The 24,078-nt window shown below is 38.0% G+C and overlaps 1 protein-coding gene across 1 annotated transcript; it reads left to right on the forward strand.

The window, feature by feature from the left end:
* The first annotated feature begins 806 nt into the window (after positions 1 to 806).
* On the forward strand, positions 807 to 22,331 carry LOC139131470 (uncharacterized). Its single transcript, XM_070697523.1, has 5 exons — positions 807 to 1,039; positions 12,021 to 12,320; positions 18,312 to 18,403; positions 18,680 to 19,064; positions 20,331 to 22,331. The coding sequence occupies exons 1-5, from the start codon at positions 883 to 885 to the stop codon at positions 20,594 to 20,596; spliced, it is 1,200 nt and encodes a 399-aa protein (XP_070553624.1). The 5' UTR covers positions 807 to 882; the 3' UTR covers positions 20,597 to 22,331.
* The last annotated feature ends 1,747 nt before the right edge of the window (positions 22,332 to 24,078 follow it).

The following is a 24,078-nucleotide window of genomic DNA, read 5'->3' on the forward strand; positions in this document are numbered from 1 at the left end:
GCACACAAGATAACAATTATTATTTCTAACAAAAAATGTCCCTTATGGGCTTTCATAGTTTTCGGTACACTTTGTGATTGGCAGTAAAATTCTTTTTTCACTGCCGTCGTCAACTTAAATAATTTATGGATTCTACAGTGTTTGTTCACAAATGTATTTTTAAATCTTCGGAACAACGTTGTGACAATCACCTGAGTCTTTGATACTAATATTTTAGGCTTTATCATACTGATTTTGAATGATATCACCGTTACTCCCTCCCATTCATCATGTTTTGTGTATTCTTGTGACGGATGGTGGGTGTGTTGCGTGCGCAGTTCAAATACAATTAAACTCACGCCCTAAAAACACACATTGTCAATTGTGACAGCGTTGTAAAGTTTTAGGATAATCGACACAGAATGACACTGTCGTTTGAAACTGGTTGTCAACGACATTAGTGTCACTGGCCGCCAGCAACTTTTAAGTTTAAGCAAAAACTCCGCAGCTTCAGGAAGATATCAATGTTAACACTGACTGTTGTGATGGTCACTCAGTCGCAATTAATATTTTAAACTCGTGAGGTAAGTCTAACACTGTTTATGCTCTACTTGTACATCTGGTCCAACATTGCATTAGAGCAATGAGGCGTTGATTCTGGATTGAATGATGCTTTGAGAACCGCCAGTGAAAAATTTACGTGTTTTTCTTAAAAGCAAACTGAGCTATGTTTCTTGTTTTTTTTTTTTTTGGTTTTAAGTCTTTTGGTTGTTTTTATTTTCAACGGACTAATACAGAAGCATGGCAAAGTCACAGGTTGTCTACGTACGGTACGCGAAAGGCGGGCGTAATTTCATTCCATTGGGCTATCAACCATCGCAAAGAGTTTCGGATCTCGCTGCTATGATCCTTGAACGGCAAGAATTTCGATTGGATAAAAGTAAGTGCAATGCAACAGACATAGATGTGTACGCGTTGGAAGACATGGAAAGGGGAAGAAAAGTGCAACACTATGAGATGTTAATGGATTTTAGTGATTGCCAAGTTGAGTTTGACACAGGTAAGCTTAAGGTTTGGTGTGCCTTTTATTTCTCACCAATAGATTTCAATAAAAATTTCTGGAAGGACCAAGAACCCCATATAGATTAATATTGTCTACAAAAATTAGGGTGTCACCATGAAAATTTTTGAGATATCCAATCATTAAATTCATGATTTTCATATTTATGCATAGGATAACAATGGACTGAATAATTAAGAAATGACATGGTAGAATTTAGTATTTCCCGCCAATAGATTTTGATGAAACTTCCTCAATCGAGAGATAAGTGACCAAAAAGTATATCCAAAAAAAAAAGTGGGGGTCACCACCTTAATTCTTTAGATATAGCCAAAAGTTCTAAAACCGGGAGACTTTGATGTTGAAGTGCGCCCCCGGGAGGCAAAGATGAGAATTATGTTTCATAATTTATGGCAATATTTCCATGATATACTCTAAAATTGTGAAATTCTTGACAACTTACAATGATAAAATATGTGACATAACAAGTAATTGCATTAATAAAGCCTTTAAATCAAGTTTACTTCAGCTTTTGAATGTGACTCTACCGTGACAATCATGCATACAATGTTTTTTTTGTATCAGTGCTGTGAGATTGCTGTAAAATTATTTGGACTGAATAATGATGAAATGTCGGTATCACTTTGCTTTAATACGTTGAATGGAAACATGATTAAATAAAATAGGGCATTAGTGAGGGTGTTTTCCTATCTTGAACTCAAAAACTCCTAGACAACATTGTAAGACTGATATACCATCAGTCACAGTGTATTGGTGAATTAATGGAATTTTATTCATTTTGAAAACTAAACTACTGGACAAGTCTATAATGTGTAAGAAAAAGCTCTCTTTATTCAAAATACACTGTTATCATATTAGGTACCGCTGAAGTGATCAAACAATGAATCAATATTTTTTTTTATTTTGGCTGGGCCATGGCCACTGACTGTAGCTAGCACGCGACGTCGTAGTTGTATTCGCGGTACATCTTTACATTTTTTCAAATGGATTAGAATTGGATAATATGAGGTTATCTCTCGATATCACCTCTTGTTGGGGTTGTATTGCTGCGAGTGCGGTTGTGGGCCGCATCACACTCGTCTTCGACTCGTGTGATGCGGCCCACAACCGCACTCGCAGCAATACGACCCCACCAAGAGGTGATATCGAGGGATAACCTCTTTATCATATACCTATGCCCACGTTATTGAATGAATAAATCTCGTATATTAAAATATGATACGTTTAACTGTGGTTTTTCTTGATGGACTACATTTGTTTGCGTCATCTCGCTAGGGCGGATTGATATACTAGCGTCTGACGTAATCAATCAGCTGGCTCATTGACAATTATTTTACGGTTGAGCAGAGAAACGCTTGAACTCTGTCACCAAACATGTAGGATATCTACCGAAGTTTCCTTCACAGAGAAAATGAAGCATCTTAGATGGTTTATTCACTACACAGACACTGTATCGATGTAAGTTCAAAATTTCTTTACTACGAAACTCAGGCTGAACAGCTCACGAATTAATTACTACATCGGGAGCGACATTGTTGACAATGATATATCCTACACATACGCATGCAATTGGAAAACTTTTGTTAAAATTTCAATTAAAATCGGATGGACAATTTTAACAAAATCACGAATAAAATGTTTTTAAATTGATATTTGATCTGGAAGAGTCAATAAACTGGCGAGAAAAAAACAAGCACGGCAATTTCAAATTCAACTTCAATGAAACACAACAGTCACATGTTTGAGTCCAGCGTGTGAAATCTCATGAATACGTGCACGAACGAAATTGGAAATATCTGGTTTCGGAAGATCAACAGTCGTGGGAGTTGTCAGAACTCGGAGAATCGTATATCACGACGACGACGCTTGCTACGACGTTTGTATGGTGGAGACTTGAACGTGGACGTGGCAACATTAATGGTTCACGTAACACGTAACACACTCTCTGTACAACTCTGAGTACAAGTTTCATGCAAAAATGGCGCAGATTGCCTGCCGCAAAAGGACCGTACCGATGAACCCCGAGAGTTCAACATGGCGCAGACTGCATGGTGCAAAGGGTGGCGCAGCTGCCTGGTGCAAACCCTGGCGCAGAGTGCCTTTTCTTGACTATGCGCCTGGCGCAAACCTGGCGCAGAGTACGTAGATTGGACCAAATATATAACTCGAATCCCGGCGTGGAGCAAATTTGTTATGGCCGTTTTCCGCATGCTGTGATTAGTTTTCTTCCCGGAGATTCCCGCTTTATTACACATCGTTTTGACAACATTAGCCAACTTGTTTTGACCCATTGGATTTTTCTTGTACCAAATATGAGTCGTGGGGTGTAATTGATACTGAGATAAAACGGACTGTCCGGAGTGTTCATTTCTGGAGGACGACGGCTAGCGAATTTACGATAAGTCTCGACCGGGCAGCTGTTCATGGCGTTGGGTGTCGCAAATATCTTGGGGTTAAACGGTCGTGTTGAACTTCCTGCTTGCCCCCATCGCGTTTTTGTTTCCCGCTCGTTGAATTCGAGATATTCTAGGCCGCCGGCGGTTATCTTCAGCATTATATCACCCCATTTCAGTTGACGATTTTCTTGCCCGCCGCGGAAACCGAGCATTTTGGTGTTGTTAGTCCACACTGCATTGAAGAGAGCTTCAGGGGTTGCTCGGCCGATAACTTCCTTGTCAACGAGAATTTTTTCTTCTTCCTCAGTCAGTCTGTCGGTTGCGTTTGGTTTGTTTCCCATTCCGTGCTTTTTAAGTTCTACTCTTTTGGCTGCGAGGCATTTTCGCGACTTCTCGAACAACTTGTCGCGTATGATGGAAAACCCGTAGCCGCTGTCTTGTAAAAACCGATCGATACCTCTTTGATAGTTGGTAAGTGTATCTGGCTCATAGTCGCTGCCGTCCTTCTGGCGAGTCCCTAAAAAAACGCTGCCAGATAGTCGTCAAGCTCAGCAGGAGGGATGTCACATATTCGGCGGGTTTCGTTTGGCCTCATAGCATTCAACCATAGCTGAAACTGTTTGGTAGCCGTGTTGGTGTTTCGCACGGTATTTTTCTTTTTTGTAAACTGACGAACTCCTCCCAGTCACTCTCAGTAAACTCTACATACCGTTGATGTTGTTGTTCGGGTTGAGGTGGTAAATTGTCAAAAACTTCTTCCGCAGCTAACAAATCTGACAGACTGAAAAGCTCCTGCAGGTTTTCGCTGACAGACATGGTGGAATGGCAAGGTTGTTGTTATAGTGACCGTCTTATACCGGTGTCTCATGAAAATCACAAAATATTTCAGTTGATGAAAATTGTGTAAAATGAAGTTCATTTTACTTCCAAATCGGTACGGTACATGCAAGTGTTGTGTTTGGTATTATATTTCATAACGCATTTACCATGAATACATGATATTTTTGAAAGTTGTGCTTTTGAATATGCCGGTTCTCCGACATGTCCGATAGCACTTTTTGCTTGTCGTCTGCGCGTCTACGCTTAGCACGGACGGAACAGCTGATCGGTCATCGATCTGTCAGTCCCCGTACGTTGTGATGCTCTGCTCTTTAATTTGTTCAAATTGGTAGCACTACTAGCAGGTTAATCCGATATCGACACATGTGTTTTATTTAGTTACCCCGCATTTCCCTATGCTTCCAAACCCTGCCACTTTTGGAGATCGGACACGAAATCGTAGTCAATGTGAAAATCATAGACGGGCACCATGGTTTGTTTTGATTAGCGCACCACCATGTAAGTAGTCCGGTATGCAAATCAACAGGCCGTATCAGGCTTTGTTATGTAAATCAACAGGTCGTATCACTTTTTCATATGCAAATATTCAATTAAAGGAAAGAAAGACGCGCTGATCATTCCTTTCATATGCAAATCAACAAGGCGTATCACTTCATTGACATGCAAATCAACATGATAAATCATATCACTGAACTCAGTACAGACACAATACAGGGCATAGGTATATGATAATGTTTCTTGAATACACGAAACAGGTCAGCTGCGAGGCATATAGAACTTCATAAATTCACTTACATTATTTGGGAATCGATATTATTCGTGGGAGTTTAGATTTGGCATCAAATTTGTTCATGTTTATACATAACATACGTAGGCTACGTAAATCTCAAACTGTAACAAACGATGTTGTGCTGCCACTGACAAGAAACAAAGTACCTGTACGCCATTGAATTCGTAACATGAACGGCATAAAGTTCATTATGTACCTTGTTCAATTCTTAAAATTTTTTTTGAGCTTGACTTCGCCTTATTATTGATTTTCTGGAAACAAATTTCCCTGCCGTCGCGGACGCGGACTGTTGACTGACCTCTATAGTGCGCAGAATACCTTGCGCACTATAAAGGGCGCACCAAACCTTAAAGCGCAGTGGTCGTCGCGCTGCGCATCCTCCTGAGGGGGTCCCCCTCTGTTGTAAACAAATCCAAGAACGCCGCACATGTTACGGGTTGATTGTAATGTTTGCGATATTGCCGTTTGTTAAAATGGCGGCTGATCTGTCACAAGCATACCAACTATCCAAATGTAACACGCAATAAAAGGTCAATTACTCTAAGTTAAATATCTGCTGAATATTGAACAATGATTGCACGCTGGATTGAGATCACATTTGCTCATGATTTTCTTGAATCAGTTGAATGGGGCTCGACTACTGTTATCGCTCGAGCCATAGAGCTAGACGTACGCATGTATACGCCAACAGACTATCAACGACCGGGCTCTAGTTTTCGACATCGCTAGCAAGGACGAGAGCTTTCATTTCAAGAGGCCCGACAGGAGTACAAAGACAACAACCCAAACTACAGAAATCTACAGCTCGCAGAGCAATGCCCGCTGCAGCAAGAAGCATCTCTGCATCTGTTCCGTTCCGTGGTCTGTATGATACTATGAACGTCCGTGTCAAACCGGGTATATGACGCGCTACACTCGGCTGTGGAGAATCCAACTCAACTACAAAGTTTACCCCGTTTGGGGGTGCAAACGAGAATTCCGAGAACAGGTATCAAGTCAAGCGAAGGACCTTTCAGAGGTCTTCTTGTTATGTGGGGGTTATCTCACTTGAAAGAGGATTCAGACCTACCCGGCAATCAGGAGGTACAACAACAAAGTTTGCCCAGCACCGGTAGGCCTACACCAGCTAGCGGTTGGATCACTGCCATGACCGTGCACAGGACCGGGGCACAGGATCTCTCGATACGTCTATGCACGGTGTAGCCGTGCAATTTCCCTGCCAAATGCCGCGAAAACCCGCTCGTTTTGTTTATTGTTTCCTGTCATTTTACTATTTCTTACCACGTAATACTAGGAGAAGTAAGACATGGTGATCAACAGTTGGTTGTGGGCCAAGTCGTAGCGGGCCGGTACGTTGTGGGACCGGATTCTCTATATCCGTGTACGTCAACACGGTGACTTCGTCTCCCAACAACATCTCACGTGTCCTGCTCTGGCTTGCCGATCATGGTCTTGAGTGTAATTTTTGTGTTAGGCATTGTGCTTGTTGCTGGTCTACATATATAGGCAATGTTGATCATTTTAGTTATGTATTTTTACTGTACTGTACATAGCATTGTGTACAACAAGCGTGACCGCGCGCGATCAAACCCATTTGTTCACTGTCTGCGTGCTGTAAACTCAGCGACATAATGTGCTGAGTGTAGTGTCCCAATGTTCGTAGCTCTACACGAGTTTATAGATAGAAATACACCACTGAAGTTCGTTTCCGATCTTAATATTTTACTATTGCATGATGTTGAGTCTTACAAAGGCCTTAACAAAGTGGGGGACTGCTCCAATCTCACTCCTATTGAAGTTGAGAAGACTTATGTTTACAAAAATTTATGTTTATCAACAAAAAAATCACGCACGCGCAGCGCGACGACCACTGCGCTTTAAGCTTCTTTCCGAACACTGGGAGACTTAAAGCCCCAACTCCCGTATAAAAGCGCGAGAACCTACGAGAGTGGTCATAATGGTGGGATATTCAAACGTACTCGGTACGCTCTGGACGTCGTCAATAAAAACCGTTAATTTAGAAATCTACCGATTACTTTTTTTCTTGGAAATTGAGGGATATGTGTATAAGTACTTGGAGCACAATATACTTGGTTTCTGACGAAATTAAATTTGAAATGACGTCTGGAACCAGGAAAAGGATAAAATATTTGCCGGTAATATCGCCGGTATAACGTTCGATGTTCAGTTTGAATCTGCATGGTTGACATGATATGCAAATTGCGAATGAGTCATTAGCGATACGTTGTTTACTTTTTACGTACGTAGCGTTGATTGTTCAACGCGGGGAAAAAACACCAAATACTCGGAGCGTACCGAAAGATACAAACGCACACACACTGTGTATAATAAATACATGCAAACACATTTGATAAGGTAGTTCTCTTTCTGGAAAATTTGTTGGTCCTGAAAAGGTCCGTTTTCATTTATGTTGGCCTACCTGAGCCGTACATTTTACAAACAGGAAGGCCTATTCTTGACCGCGGACATCCGGGAACTTGCGGATTTTTACGTGATTTTTGCGTCACACTGCCGTGAGAACAAAATATGAAGTGTGGATTTTTCAACATTTACAACAGTATTCAAAGTTTCAACATTATGTCAATGATAAACACTAAGGGATGGACCATTAGACCTTGGGAGGGGGGGTGGTCACAATGAAATTGTGAAAATTTTTTTTTTACTATTGTAAATTTCTGAAATTTTTTTTTTCCAATTGAGATTAGCTGTGCAAATTTTTTTTTTCAGAGTAAATTTTCAGATTTATAATTTTTTTTTCGTTCGTCGCTGTCTGAAGATAAAGAGGGCAAACATGTGGTGCCAAGCACCACAAGCGGCCACGCAAGCGGTCACTGGGAAGAGGTCAGGAGAGGGGTGTCCCCCTGCTGCTGTTGGAGCTTTTGAAAAATAGAGATTAAAATGGTGTTATTTGGTGGCACTTGGGGAGTATTTTTGCGGGGGGTGGTCAGGAGGGGGGTGTCCCCCCTGCTGCTGTTGGAGCTTTTGAAAAATAGAGATTAAAATGGTGTTATTTGGTGGCACTTTGGGAGCATTTTTTTCGGATTACACATCTTCCTCTGAAACATGGTCTTCTTGCTCCTCAGTAGCTTCGTACACTTTTGAAAATTGACTATTTTGGTTTCCTGGCTTCCCTTACTACTGCATGGTGAAATGCCTACATTCACCCCACCAAACATCATGCATATCTCATGATTTACAATTGATTTTGACAAGCTGAGAAGCTAAAATAAGCTAAATAATATAGTGAAATTTGCATATTTGTGTTTTTAGAGCAATTGTTGCCCTTTTTTGATCAAAACATCTATTTCTCTGTAGCAGCATGTCCAAATTGATTGGATGTGTATAGATGTGTTGAAATTTCAATATTTGTCTTTTTGGGCAATTTATGCCATTCATGGTCAAAAAATCTGTATTCTCTGAAAGGGCTTGTCCAATTTCTTTGAAATTTGCTACACAAAAACGATTAACCATGCAGATTTATTCAGTATTTGCTATCGAAACTTTCAAAGTTCAACCCTTTTATGTGTTTTTGTGTTGGGATTTGTTGGATAGATGGCATTCTACGTAGTGTATTGTTGAATGTTATAACATGTGTTGCTGTTGTTATTTGAGACTGTTTTTTGAGAAAAAAGAATTGAAAATGCCTTTTTAAAAGCAAAATAATACATAATGACTTGATATGTTGTTTTATCATTATTGACGTGTTTCTATTTGTTCACCCATTCTTGCATTCATCATTGTAATAAAATGCTGTGAAAAAAATGAAACTGATGTGGCCTGCATCTGTTTACCTTGATCTTAAAAGGCAAATACAACTTTCTGTCTTGACAACCATACCATAGTTTCAATGTTTTACCTAGTGTACCTGCTTGGTTTGTACGCAGGAAACAAGTAGAAAACAGGGTCTATAATTTCATAATTTTCAAGTGATCAGAATACAAAAGTCCTGAAAAGATAAGATAATCACAACTTCCAGTATAAGGGATACAGTCACTCTAAATGTATAAATTAAAATTAAAAATGTGCGGGAGGATGTATTAAAAATACAGAAAGTTGCTTACTGTCGGTAAAATCTAAAAAAAATTCAAAATTTTAAAGACTTTTGCAGATTTTTTTTTTACGCCTTTGTCTTCTTATTTATTTATTTTTTATTTTGCAAACTAGTTTGAAGATTTTTTTTTTTCTTAACTTTCTGCTCTGAAAATTTTTTTTTTCTGTTTTTGACCACCCCCCCTCCCAAGATCTAATGGTCCGTCCCTAAGTTCTGTACTTTGTCACATAATTTCTGCATTGTTCACTGTCCTGTATAGTCAAATCCCATTTCACCTCACTCGCGTGCGTGAGGTGAAAGTGACGTCACTCCGCGGTCAAGAATACTGTCATTTATGCCCGACATAAAGTACGTCTGGTATGTTCGGGTTGAGACCACGGAAAAGTACCAGCACAAATTCTGGCATGATCTCTCACTTTGTCTACACTGTCTGTATATCTTCTGTCTTCTTTTCAAATTTCAAGTTTTACCCTCGAGTCAACGTACTGTTGAAAGCGCAATCATCGCAATGCGATATGCGTAACTATCGCTTACGCTTAGCTGTTTCCAAAAGTGATATACATTTTCTTTCCCGATCTAAAGCCGTGCATGCCTATGTAACACAAAACAAGTAGCCTCCGGAATCCAATGTGCTGACAAAACCGGGATTTTTTTTGACGCCTGCTATCGCCTTCGGCATATTCGGTCGTCACTGCTGGGTCACTTATGCTGATCAGACGTCGAGTTGACAAACGTCGCGCAGGCGGCAGCAGAGGTCACGGTACCAATCAGTCCCATAAGTTGCACTCAAATGTCCATGCTCGATCCCCATCACAGCTAGCTCCAATTCATTCCTGGCAAAGAAAATTCCCGAGGCTACCTCTAGTGCTCATCAGTGACCGCTATCTTCATAAAGCCAGTTGACATAGTGTGATTAGCAGTCTGACTCTGACTGCCACGCGTTTGTAATGAACTAGTATCGCGACTGCGTGGAGAGTGTAGAAGTGCAAGTGCACTCGATTTTGGCGGGATCGTTCAAAGTAGTGAAATACTAGAACTCACCATTTTATAAGGAGGGATGAACATTGAAATGAATACTCCGAGAGATCATGCGATCACTTTATTCTGATTTTATTTTAGGTGATTAAATATTAACAGGTTGGATTTCTAAAATAAGTGTTTTTCAGAAGCTTTTTGAAATAATCATAAGACAACAAATCGACACCACATTTCATTTCAGTCACCATAAAACTTGTAATCGAAGCCGGGGGAATAGTCGTCGGTACCCTCCAATCCGCGACAGCGCCGAGTTCATGAGACAACGAAATTTTGAAAAGGAAACTACAACTACCATCCAAGAACTGTGGAAAACTACGTTTTATAATGGAGACACAGCCCTGCCTCGCTAAACTAAGGTCGAATAAGGAAAGGATTGTTTGTAAGACAAAAGCTCTACAAAATTTGGTAGACGACTCGGCCGTTGAGCATTGTGGTAAATGTCCAACGTCATCCATTGAAATAACCACACTCGATAAATTTGGACATCTAGTAGGCGAATTTGCTGTTCTTTCAGAACTGTTTTGATTTTTTCCCGTTCTTTCCTGAAATGCGGCATTTCTAGGACGGCGTTTGGACAAAACGGTGCTTCATTTATATCAAGGCAAATACGACTCTGCAATCAAGACTCCCTGCAAGAGTGATGTACACTATGACTGACTGAGCCGAGGAAAACTCCGATAATACCGTGGCAGAAAAACTACTGGTTGGATTTCTGCATCGTTTACCCGTATACAAAGATGCGGATAGCTATTGCCACTGCCATGATATGCATTATGTTGAATCATTCAAAAACGCGCAGAATACAATGACAAACGCTTCGTTTTCGGACGAGAAACATATAAATACCATGACGCATGAGATCTAAGGAGTGTCGATCGATCGCCTGGCAACGTCATCACGGTTTGTACAAATCCGAGGCGACGCCGCGCCGAACCTCTGCTCCAGTAAGACTTCGAAAAAGTCTATGTTCAAGACAAACCTATGGGGGAAATGAGTGGATGTATCGTATGGAAAGTAAACCGTAAAATTGGGTGAAAATAGTATACGTAAAGTCACCGTGCAGTCAATGTTTACATTATGTGGCGTGCACGTTCTATTTTTGGAGGTGTTCAACCAGCTGTTTTAATTTGCTACTTTTTGTTCACAAAGATACCATATTACGCCAATTTTTATCGATTTTTCTCGGTAGGGCCCTACCGAGAGTTGCCGGTTTAAGGCAGTTTGTGCATCGAAGGTGAAAGACCTAAACTTTCGCTCAAACTTTCCTTGAGGAATTTTTCAACCATTCTCTTTCATAATCAAGAATAAAAAAGGGGGTCACTGTGCAAATTTTAGTACTAGAGAAACAAATAACCCATTTTAAATTCAAAATAAATTTTAAATTCAGAAAAATAGAAAAAAATTGAAATTCGAACAACTAAGGCGGTGAAAAGTTTTCTTACACCAAGAGCTTTAAAATGAACCGCCACATGTGGTATATCAGAAGAGCATTGTAAAAGTTTGAGAGTCCGAATATCTGTCCCCGAGGTGCGTTCTACGTTCAGCATGGGGAGAGGTCAGCTTCTGAGTATTCGTTGCAAGAATATCAGGTTGTCGCATATGGTAACCAAGCAAGCATTTCAACACATTTCTAGATGCATAAAGAAGTGCCGTGACAATATTTGCTATCCAAAAGTTCCATGTTGTACATGAATTACATATCTCAATAGTGAAATATTATAAGCTATTATTCACAAGGAAATGGTTGGTAAAGTTGCAAGAATACTTTATTTACTGTATCTCATTGTTCACTTGTTATAAAACATGAGATTTGATTTTTTTCAGCTTTCGATACAATTTACATTAAACACAGGGGAGCAAGAAATGCTGTTCCGACAGAGTATGGACCGACAGATACAGTCCAGGACCTAATAAAAGAAGTGAGACATAACATTGGGAAATACAATGTACCGGATCATGATCGGTACATTATGGGGAAACCAAACAGCGAAATACTAATATACACAAAGTTTGATACTTTTGGCGCAGAGAATCGACGACTGAGACCGCCAGAGAAGATTTCTGATCTGAGCTGCGACACTCTTGAATTTGCAATAGAACTCGCCATTCCTCCGGTGACAAAGGGCAAGTAGGCCTACACGTGTTATAAATAAACCTGTCGGCTCAGTCACAATCAGGTTGCTCTAGAGTGTTTCACTTTTGTCAAAATTTCATCTTGTAGACACATTTGCAGTTCTTTTATTTTTCAATAACCAGAAAATGTTATCAGAAATACAACACTGAATACAAAAAATCTTGAGATAACTGGTATTAAGACAATGATAACTGGTATGTAGAAAATGCTACACAATGCAAAACTGTCCTGGTATCACTATAAAGTGAACAATAAATGATTTACTGAACTTTTGGTTTCCAACATATTATTGTGATCTTTATTTCAGTAGCGTCACGGACACTACACATTTGAATACTTAAAGGGGCAACTTCTTTATCAGTTTTAACAGACAATATTAAACACGAATTCTCTATATCAGAAGTCATGAAGAGTGTAATATAATACTCTCTTGCCACTCATAGTGATATTTGTAGGTGACTGGAGTATTTTATGTATTTGGTCAGCATATATTGTGTATATATAAGGGGGAAAGAGGTTGCAAATCTGACTATTTATGGTGGTACTGCAGTAGTGTGGGCTCCATTATGGATCTTTGTCAATAGTGATGTATAAAAAGGGAGGATATATGTCCCGCAATGTTATTTTTCTATTTTATCCCCTTCTTTGCATTATAAGGTTGTATTATTTGTGTTTGGTAAAATTTAAGTCGTGTGTTGTTTGTTTATGGAAAGCTATGGCGAGCCATAGTCGGATCTAGCATGTGGTGTCTTTTGAATGCTGTGATCCTGAAATCAATGTTTCAAAACCCAAGAGTGTGGTTTCTCCTTAGTTGCAAAGTCCTGTCTTTCCTAAGTTGTTGTGTCAGATATTTTGATTTTTATATGCTTGTTCTTGTCGTCGTTTTTTTGTGTTGAAGTTTTTTGTGAATTTTGCTTTTGACAAATGTTTATTTTAATTGTTTTGTTTCTTTTGTAGGCTGTTATTGGGGTTCAGGGAAAAGGGTTTTTAATGGCTCGTCCTTTTCACGTTGCTCCCAATATTTTGCAAGACTTTCTTTCAAGTCTTTTGTTTTAATGTATGGCCTATATGTTGTTGTGAAGATTAGATTATTTGTTTGTTCCTTCTTTAATTTTCTTGTACTTTTTGTTGATTTCAATTCCTGTGTTTGATTTGTGTTGTAATTCTAGTTATTTCTTTTTCCGTGTATTCTCTGTAAATTAATTTGCTTGTAAAGAATCAACTATCTCCTTGAAACGGTTTGGGTTATTGGATGTACAGAACTATCTGAGAATTTCAATTCAATTAGTCCTTCAAAATTTGATTTGAGTAACATGATTCTCTGTGCAGGTATTGGAATGTTCCAATTAGTTTTGTGTGGGTTTTAATATCCAAAATATTTTCTTGGTTGTGCCTTGGGCCCTTCAAAATTTTGACATCGAGAAATGTTACTTTTTCTAGTGATTTCTTAACTGTAAATGGAAATGTTGGGTGCATTTTGTTTATTCTATGGCTGAACTCTGCCAGTTGGTTTTTTGTTCCAGTAAAAATTATGAAAATGTCATTTCTGAATCTTTTCCGAAAGTGAATCACATTTTGGTATTCAGAGATGATTTCCATTTTTAGCTCACGTGTGTAAACACGTGGGCTATTGTCATAGCGATGTCTGTCTGTCTGTCCGTGTGTGTGTGTGTGTGTGTAGTGTGTGTGTGTGTGTGTCTGTCTGTCTGTCTGTCTGTTTACACGATAACTCAAAAACGCCTGAACGAATTCAAGTCAGATTTGGTACACAGGTACCATGTGCTACTTGCAAGAACTGATTAGATTTTGGTTAGTGTGGCTTGCATATTAATGAAGTTATGCAATATCGTTTTTTTCCATACAATGGTTTCCCTATGGAGACGGTAATGACAGTGTAGACATATATCAAGAAATACTGCACAAAATTTCATGAAACTTTTCACAGATGACAATCTAAGAACATTATGATGATACTGTGAGTGTCATGTCAATTATCTTCTCATTTGCATATTTAATGAACTTTTATTATGAGTGACATTACTCTGAAACTCCTGCACCAAACGTGATGATACTTGCAACAAATATTGGTCTGATATATATCTAATTATACTTAGAAGCATTAGGCAGTGTCAAGTTAATAAATAACTCATTTGCATATTTTATGAAGGTTTGTAATTAGTCATATAACTCCGATATAACTTCACCAAATAAGATGCAATCTGCTGCAGATACTGATCCGACTGATATCTAACTGTAGTGTAAAGCATTAAGTAGTGTGAAATTAATCAAGGGTTCATTTGCATATTTAATGAACTTTGTATTTAGGTATATAACTCTGAAATTACGGCACCCAAGTCAGTGAAATTGTGTATAGATATTGTTTTGATAAATATCTAATTGTACTGAGAAGCATTTGGCAGTGCCAAGTTAACAAATAGGTCATTTGCATATTTTATGAAGTTTTTTAATTAGTGATATAACTGCAAAATAACTGCACCAAATGTGATGAAATCTGTTGCAGATACTGATCCGACAGATATCTAATTGTGGTGTAGAGCATTTAGTTGTGTGAAGTTAATTAAGGGTTCATTTGCATATTTAATGAACTTTGTAATTAGTGATATTACTCCAAAATTACAGCGTTAAATTTGATGAAACTTGCTACAGATGTGGATCTGATAAATATCCAATTGTACTGAGAAGCATTGAGAAGTGTCAAGCTAATAATTAGCTCATTTGCATATTCCATGAAATCTTATAATTAGTCATATAACTGCGAAATAACTGCATCAAATGTGATGAAAACTGCTGCACATACTGATACGACAGATATCTTACTGTGTTGTAAAGCATTTAGTAGTATAAAGTTAATTAAGGGTTCATTTGCATATTTAATAAACTTTGTTATTAGGTTTATAACTCTGAAATTTCGGCACTAAAATTTGGTGAAACGTGCTACAGATATTGATTTGATAAATATTTAATTGTGCTATGAATCATTGAACAGTGTCAAGTTAATGTAGGGTTTATTTGCATATTTAATGAACTTTGTAATAAGTGACATTACTCTAAAATTACAGCATTAAATAAAATAAAACGTGCTACAAATATTGATCTGATGGATATCTAATTGTCCCATAAAGCATTGAGTAGTGTCAAGTTAATTGACAGCTCATTTGCATATTAAATAAAGTTTTGTAATTGGTGATTAAACTCTGAGAGTACTGCGTGAAGTTTAAAAAAAGCCTGCTACATATAGTGATAACACATATCTCATTGTTCTGTGAAGCGTACTACTATTAATTAACCTATTGTAAAACACGTGAGCATATGCAGTTTATATCTGGTCAATTTATGAAATGCAATCATGGCAATCCCCAGCAATGCATTGAAGCCCATTAAACAGCCATATATTTGGCGGTAGAATTCGTTGTTTAATAGCCCAAAGACTTGAAAGCAAGTCTGAATAATAACCCACAAAAAGAAACAAGAGCATAAAAGACACACTTGTCGAAACAAAGTCCACTAAAAGAGACAAAACGTTAACAATAATCTCAACACAAGATACAAATATAGAAACATTGACGTTATTTGAAGCCAATAACACGTGAAAACATTAACATCAACAAGTATAACAAAAGCAACAACATATCTGACACAACAACTTAGGAAAGACAGAACTTTGCGACTGAGGAGAAACTACACACCTGGGTTTCCAAACAGATTTCAGGATCACAGCATTCAATAGAAACCACATGATAGATCCGACTATGTCTAACCATAGCTTTCCCTTAACAACCAACACACGATTGAAATTTCATCAAACACTAATAATACAGCCTTATAGTGCAAACAAAGGGTTAAAACAGAAAAATAATTTGAAGGGACATAAACCCTCCCCTCGTATGCATCACTGTTGACAGAGATCTGTACTGGGGCTAACACTACTGCAGCATCATCATAAATAGTCAGATTTGCAACCACTCCCCCCCTTATATAATTCAAAAACACATTTTGTCTTTTGTTTTTTAAAGGGATTTATTCTGGTCTATGAAGTTTACTTCAGATGTCAGGTGAATTTAACTTAAATGTAAATGCAGTAAAAAATGGTTAACCACTTCTTAGGTGTAGTGTCCGTGACATGAAGCCAGTTGCAAATGGAAAGTGGTTTAATGTGAAAGTAAATTAGTTTGTTCAGTGTTATGTCTTAATTTCACTATAAATAACATTTCTATCTTAAAGTAATATAGGGGAATAACTGATAACACTATTTCTGTTCCTTTTTGAAACCCTATACCGTTATTTCATTGGACAGTTTTTTTAACATTAAAATCTTAAAAGGTAGAAAAAACATCTTTCACTGGTTTAATATATTTCATTTGATGTCTCACTCAAAAACTAAGTTACTGTCTTATAAAAATGTAACTTCAGCTGGTAAACAATAGGATTACCAGCTTAAATCACTGTAACAAGTAATGTATGGATTTGGTGTCACGGACACTACGGCTGTCACGGACACTACATTTGGCTCCTTTTTGATACGCTGAAACAATACAAGTGGTAAATGGATTATATTTTTATAACACATAAGGAAGGCAAACAGGGCCACTTTGGCTAATGACATCAGATCTCTATTATCTGAATATGGCTAAAAGTTATGAGGGTGTCACGGACACTACAAAATTTTGGGACAAAAAATGTGGGCAACTTTCATGATTTGTCATTCATAGTCATTACGTTGACCCTATAAACATTTAGTACCAACTAATCACAGTTGGTCTTCCAATCAAATAGATTTTGTAGGAAACATTGTAGGGTAATGTTTTACAAGTGATAATAGAGGGATAAATCAATGCTGTTGTCAAAATATAAAAAGCGTAACGACACACCAATTTCATTTGCTATCACGCCATTTCTATTCAAATCCATGTATTAAGATGAAATAACTTGTAAAAGAAAGAAGAAATGCTACGTGATACTTTAAATATTATGAATAATCGAAAAAATAATCTAACAGTTTCAAAAAGTGAGTTTACAAAATGTGCTTTTTCAGATGAAACAGCGTAACGCCCATTTTGACCCATTTTTAAGGTACTTTTTTCACTACTCAGCTCAAAATCATCACAAAACCTCCATTTTTTCGATGGGGCCTGTTTGGTTCTACTGATTGTTTCATATTAAGAACAATGTTTCATTAAATTTTGCTCAACATTTTTTTATATTAGAGTGTAACATGTCGAAATCTGTCTAGAGCACCCTGATTGTGACTGACCCGTGTATCTTCTCGTAGCAATGCTAAACGATTGAACAAGTTTTGCCGGGCAATCATGCAAAACAGGCTTTCTTCTATTTATTTCTGTAAAAGTATATTCTGTGATATTGATATATAGAGCAAAGCGTCAACAACAAGTTTTGTTACATTCGGCCTATTTTGATGTCAAATGTCAAAAATTACATGTCACGGAATTGAGATGGAACAGAATGGAGAGTATGCGCGCACTGAAGCGAATGCTACTGTTTTGGACAGTCGGGAATCCATATGAACCAAGGCGTTGTAAGCACTGTTTTACATTATTTTAGATTACAAATGTACTCTGCCCGGATAGCAAGAGTGCGCGTACCATTCATCATACATCCATACTTCAATGTGCAATGCCATTGTCAAAAGAGATGGCATGCTTTTCGCAATAAGCTTATGTTTTATTGATGCACAATATTGACAACTAACCATGATCACGTTATGCTCAATTAATATGATTGTGTGCATCCAACGAACATAGCATTGGGGAAAATGTTGGTTCTCTGAAGAGTAAAATGAACAGGGCTGATGCTCAATGAAAAATTGTTCATTGAGATATCAAATTCTGCATCGACATCATGTCCGTATCTTCTGCTCGGTTACCTCTGAACAAACCTCTATCTGTTAAGTGTTACAATACACAGAACATTGAAACTTTTATGTGATCTTTTACCATACACAGATGACGTAATTAAGGAAATAATTGGCCAAAGTATTGCCTTGTTTGGTCCACCTGGACACGGAAAATCATCTACAATAAACACATTTGTTAAGGTGAGCTAGCCACTGGCGATGCTATCTAATTAATCTCTCACATTATTCACTTATTGACCAACCGGTCGTATGTTTAGAAGGAGACTTTACATTTATGAAAATGAACATGAAAAAAATGAATCAATATCTCGACAGTATCACCTTTGTACCACGCTGTCCAGGTATGGCCTGAGAAATTTGATCGTTCAAATTTGAAACGCCATGCACTATTCATGCATCCACTAAAACGTTACGGAAAACTTGTCAATTACCTGAACGCCATTCTCTTCGTTAAAGGCCTTCCATGGCGGATACCAAGTAGTTCAAAGTCATCCGAGTGGGCACACAGCATCGCGAGTGTACTCTCCCTACGTCTTCAAGAGTGGTGAGGCTGGTAACTGCAGTTTTACCATTTATGACGTACCTGGGCTGGGGTTAGAGGACATCCTGGATAGAAACGGCTCGGATAGAATGGAGAGGATATTCGAACGGATCCTGACTGGGGAGATACCAGAAAATCATCCTATCAACTACAAGAGGACATGGAAGAAAAAACTTACGCCAAGTTTCTTGTCTGGCATAAAAAAGAGTGACAAAATCTCTGCCATTGTTTACATCCAAAAATATTCGACAACCACTGGAAGAATCCCAAATTCTCTCCATGAAGCAGCAAAAAAACACGGTCAGTCAATAGTATATCAACAAGGCTATTAGAGTATAACAGCATGCGTTTGTTGCCCGGGGGCCCGAGAGTCGCCCTAAACAATCTGTTTCACGGGGTCGATGGCAAAGAGAAACAGACTGTTTTTGCCGACGTCGACACAGGTAACCCGAATGTGGTCGGTCAACGTGGGTTTTGTGACAAACCTTTTCCTATTTTCTCGCCGAAAAATCGAGAAAGTCCTGAGTTATCATCAGCTACCTCCGTCGCAGACCACCCCGCCATCATTTTTATTCGTTCCAGAATGAATGCATGCGTTAATGGCACTTTTCAAATTCCCCAGTACAAAGTTGTTCCGAACTGTTCACCGGTTTAATTGAACCAGATATCCCCGAAAGCTTGCGACAGACGGACGAAGATAGTCGATAAGATTGCAGGTAGTATATAGCACAGAAAAACATTGGTTTTCTTGCGAACAATGATTATTCATATGATTATAACACGTTTCGGCTCGCACGAGTTCCTGAATGAAACCTTATTAAGGTAGTATGCACCTCGAAAGAGAAAGACTTAAACTTTTTCTCAAACTTTCCTTAGGGAATCTTTCAGCCATTCTCTTTCAAATTCAAGAATAGAAATCGGGGGTCACCGTGCAAATTTACCTTAAGGTAGAATGCGCCCGACAGAAAGCTCAAATCTTTACAATGTCTTGCTGGTCTGCTTATTACTTAGGCTAATTTTCAAGCTAAAGTCATTCTTTTAAGTGTCTGTAAAATTGAGGTAATTTGTTTCTCTAATACGAAAAACATGCACCATGGTTAGGCCAAAAAATAGATCGTTTCTTGTCATCGCGCGCTTTATTTCAGAACCTGCGCGTGATGGCTTTTTTTTTTGGGGGGGGGGTTACATACTCATTACGTATAGCTATCCTTGATATCCATGTTTGCATGTCCAAAAATGCTAAAACGGAAGTATCATGCAGCCAGTGATAAAAGACAATAACTGTTGCATCAATGGTGCCGAACCAGCATTGTCAGGAATAAAAGAAAGAAAGGGGGAAAAAGAAAAAAAAGAAAACTGCATCGCCGCATCACTTTTGCTGAATGTCAAGGACCAGAAACATTTTTTTTTGGGGGGGGAGGGGGCTTACATACTTTTATTCATGATTTCAAAAGAGAATGATTTACAGTTTCATAGATAAAAATTGTCGCAAAAGTTCGATTCTGCTCCCTAGAAGAAAATGAAGAAGAATTCTGTTTTATGTCTTGCCCTTTTTGATCCCTATAGGAACGGGTATACCTGTGTTCGCAATCATCACACATATCGACGAGATAGAGGGAGACCAGGATCGCCATGTAGCCATCGAGAAAGAACGGGAGATATTGGCAAATGACAGCGGCATTGACAAGGCTAACATTTTCACAATTGCAAACGTGGATACCAGAGCACCCGAGGAACAAGATGACCCTGAAAGAAACAAACATGCTCTTGAAATTTTGCGAACGATTTTGGCAGCTGCAAAGGTTTTCAAAAAAGGGGAAATTTCGATCTAGAATTACATTTTTAAATGTTATAGACTTTTGAAAATATTACTCTCTCTATGTATACACACATATTATTTTTCCATTTTGAGTAGTTAAGTATTGTTCTCTTCACTCTCTATGATTTAACATTTTTAAAATTAATTGAGAAATGGTACATAAGTTCTAGATCTCGAGACAATTACAACAAATACGACTTCAATTTTATCAATGGGGGAATTAATTTGATGCCGACCTCTAATTGTGAAATTTCTTTCATAAAAATGTTCACGTAAAGGTTTTCTGGCCTGGAGTACAAATACATTCACAGGCATCTTTGAAAACAGAGGTAAATTCTTTTCTAATAGGTCGGCGTGAAATATGATGAAACACTGTTATAGTTCACTATCTGGGAATGGGTAGCGAGAAGTCGTACCGTTTATCTCTTGTATATAAACGTTACATATTGCCTCACATTGTCTCTTGTTAGCCTGTATTCGTCAACATATACTTATTTACAGTCGTTATTTGCAGACATTTAAAATGTAAAGTCATTATATCATCACCTGGACATGTGGATATCATGCTTAATCAGACCATCTCACACCAGTAGGTCAATGTCAGTATCATTCTACGGTTTCATTTACGAGTTCTTTATGGAAAAGAGCCCTCAGAAGTTGTTACTGTATAGTCTATCAGTACTCGTTATTCAGTCCGTGTCAAGATTAAAGCCACACAGCTATACTGACAATACTAAGAAGTCAGACAGTCTCGATTGACGGTCGATATGATTGGTATACTGAATGTAGCAATAATCTAGGAAACATCTGCCACTGGTTTTGTTCACAGAACTTTACTTCTTACGACAAAGAAATCTGTTATTATCTATTGCATCGTGCCGGTGATTGCCAGAATACAATCATCTGCTTGCCCAAGACGTGAAAACGGCAGTAGAAACATCGCGAAGCAAGCGGAAACATTAATGATTAAGGGACTGGTCAGTTTCTTCAGCCTTGGGGGTGGATCCATGGGGGTCACCCTGTTTTTCACTTTGGTGATGGGAGGTCGGCATGTTTTTGAAATACTAAAGAGGGAGTCCAGTGTTTGTTTTTTTAATTAAGACACGAGCTAATAATTGCACAAAACGCATCATACCAGCCAGGCATTGAATCATTCAGTTGTAGGTTGGAGCGCGCCCTTTGGGCGCGTAACTTCACTATATCAGAGATGTATATCAGAAATATCTAGATGCTTGCAAATGTACAGCCTGTTTTTTAAACCATCTTATCAGCCACAGATTGCATCATTCAGTTACACTTTTCAGTGCGCCCTTCGGGCATATTAGATTAATGAGTCAGATATATTTATCAGGGATATCTTGATGTTTGCAAAGTGAAAATCTATTTTTGCAAAGCATCTTACCATCCACGAACTGCATCATTCAGTTACACTTTTCAGCGAGCCTTTTGGGCGCGTAACTTTAATATATCAGGGATATAGTAGAGTTATCTGTATTTTTGCAAATCGAAAGACTACTCTGTGTTGTAAAGCATACTCATCATTATGAAGTCTGCAGTCTATATACAAAGCACGACAAAAACTGATCCTTTGTTTTTTTCATCTATGAAAACTCAGTATAAAAAAGCAAATGCATTAATCTTTGATAATACATTGATACAGTCATCCATATGTTAGAAAGAGAAAAATAAGATATTTTCGTTGTTATCTATGCAATATTTTCCTTCTGTGACAGGTTTTCAAATAAAGGTGTTTAATGGGTAAAATAACGATTAACAAAATGCAGATTTTGTCATTATTGTGCTTTATGGTTTCAATGATAAGAGAAAACGTGTATATATCAGATTATAAGTTACAATTCATGAAACTAGCTCTTGATGGTTTCTCATGAGGTGTAATTAGAACCAAACAAAACGAGCCCATTTTTCTTCGCTCCTGTTCATGGGTTGTGTAAGTGTGTGATCTACTTCGTTAATACTACTGGAAGTGTAGTTTCCTTAATAATAACCTGTCATTAAAAATTTAACAAGGAAAATCAAAATAGAATAACTTATATTCTATACCTTGGAAGCTAGTACAAATATTTAATGACGGTTTCAGAGGATTGAATGTGTTAAGATATAAATCTGAAGTTCCATATCAAAAAGTCAAGCACGAAATTCTAATTCACACTTATAACATGTTGCAATTGCCGCGAATAGAGTGAAATACATGGCTATGAAGCCAATCGACTCTATAGAGGTCGATTCTGGTCTATTTCGATCCTTTGTGCGCTTGGAATGGCGTGCACCCAAATAGTCATAGACGACACCATCTTTACAATTCGACTGCCTTCAAAAATGCAGATTGCTCTCGGCATATCATCAGCATGTCAGCGTTCATAGAGATTCCGTTCATCACACTATTGAATCTTCAATTGTGTATCTTTTTGCTTAAATTCGACACTCTCTGTGAGTTCGCTTTTGAAGACATTAATCTTTTTTATTTTTTTATTTATTTATTTATTTTTTTTTTTGCAAACAACTAATAAGGTATTCTTTAAAGCACAACTACTAATGTCATACTGTCTTCACAAAAACAACTAGGGAAGACGATTTTTATTGTTTTTATAAATTCAGTACAGGCAAGACCTGAAAGGCTAGCATCAGTCCATTCATAAGACGATTCCAAGACATCTGCATCTTTGCATCCTAGACTGTATTTGACGTAAATTTAGACTTCTTGCCCCAACATGTATACTTTTATTGATTATTTTTAACTGGTTACTCGAGCACTTACTTCTTCCATGGAGTGAGGTCGCTCCATCAGTTGAGGAACGCCCATGTTATGACATCGATCTGATATTGGATAGGGGCCGTTGGCACATCAAAATTTACGCCAGAAACTCTAATTCACACAAATAAGATTTCCCCATGCAGGTAATAAACCAATCTGACCCACTCCAATTAAGTATTTGTAACATGACTGGCGCAAACGTGTAGGTATTAGCAATAGGAGAAAATGAGGATAAAAAGTTTGAGAGGAGGAGAAAGGGAAGGAATCGACGTTGGAAGAAATCTCCTAACGACCTGAAGACCATGCAAGACCAGACAATTGCAAGGGACTCCCCTCCTCCACGCGCTATTTGTTAACGAGCCTATTTTCATCTAGGCAGTAGCTAACATACTTAAAACGTAAGTGCTTGAGCTGGCTTATTTCATTAAATTCTAACATTTTAAGTTTACACCATAAATTCCATGTTGGTGTCAATCTATCGGACGCCAGCACAATCCATGTGGTTTCCTTGTCACTTAGACTGAAAGATCCGTCGCGGAGGGACGCTCTCTACGCTTTTTTTTTTTTTTTTTTTTTTTTTTTTTTTTTTTTTTTTTTTGAAAAAGATAAATTTATTTCAACATAGTCACAAATAAAACAAATCTACATAACTGTGAATGCATTAAAATTACAATGCGTCTTGTTTGAAAAAAAAAACCAAACAAATAATTAGCTGGCAGGCT

This window comes from Ptychodera flava, chromosome 4, assembly GCF_041260155.1.
Source record: "Ptychodera flava strain L36383 chromosome 4, AS_Pfla_20210202, whole genome shotgun sequence".
Taxonomy (NCBI): Eukaryota; Metazoa; Hemichordata; class Enteropneusta; family Ptychoderidae; genus Ptychodera; species Ptychodera flava.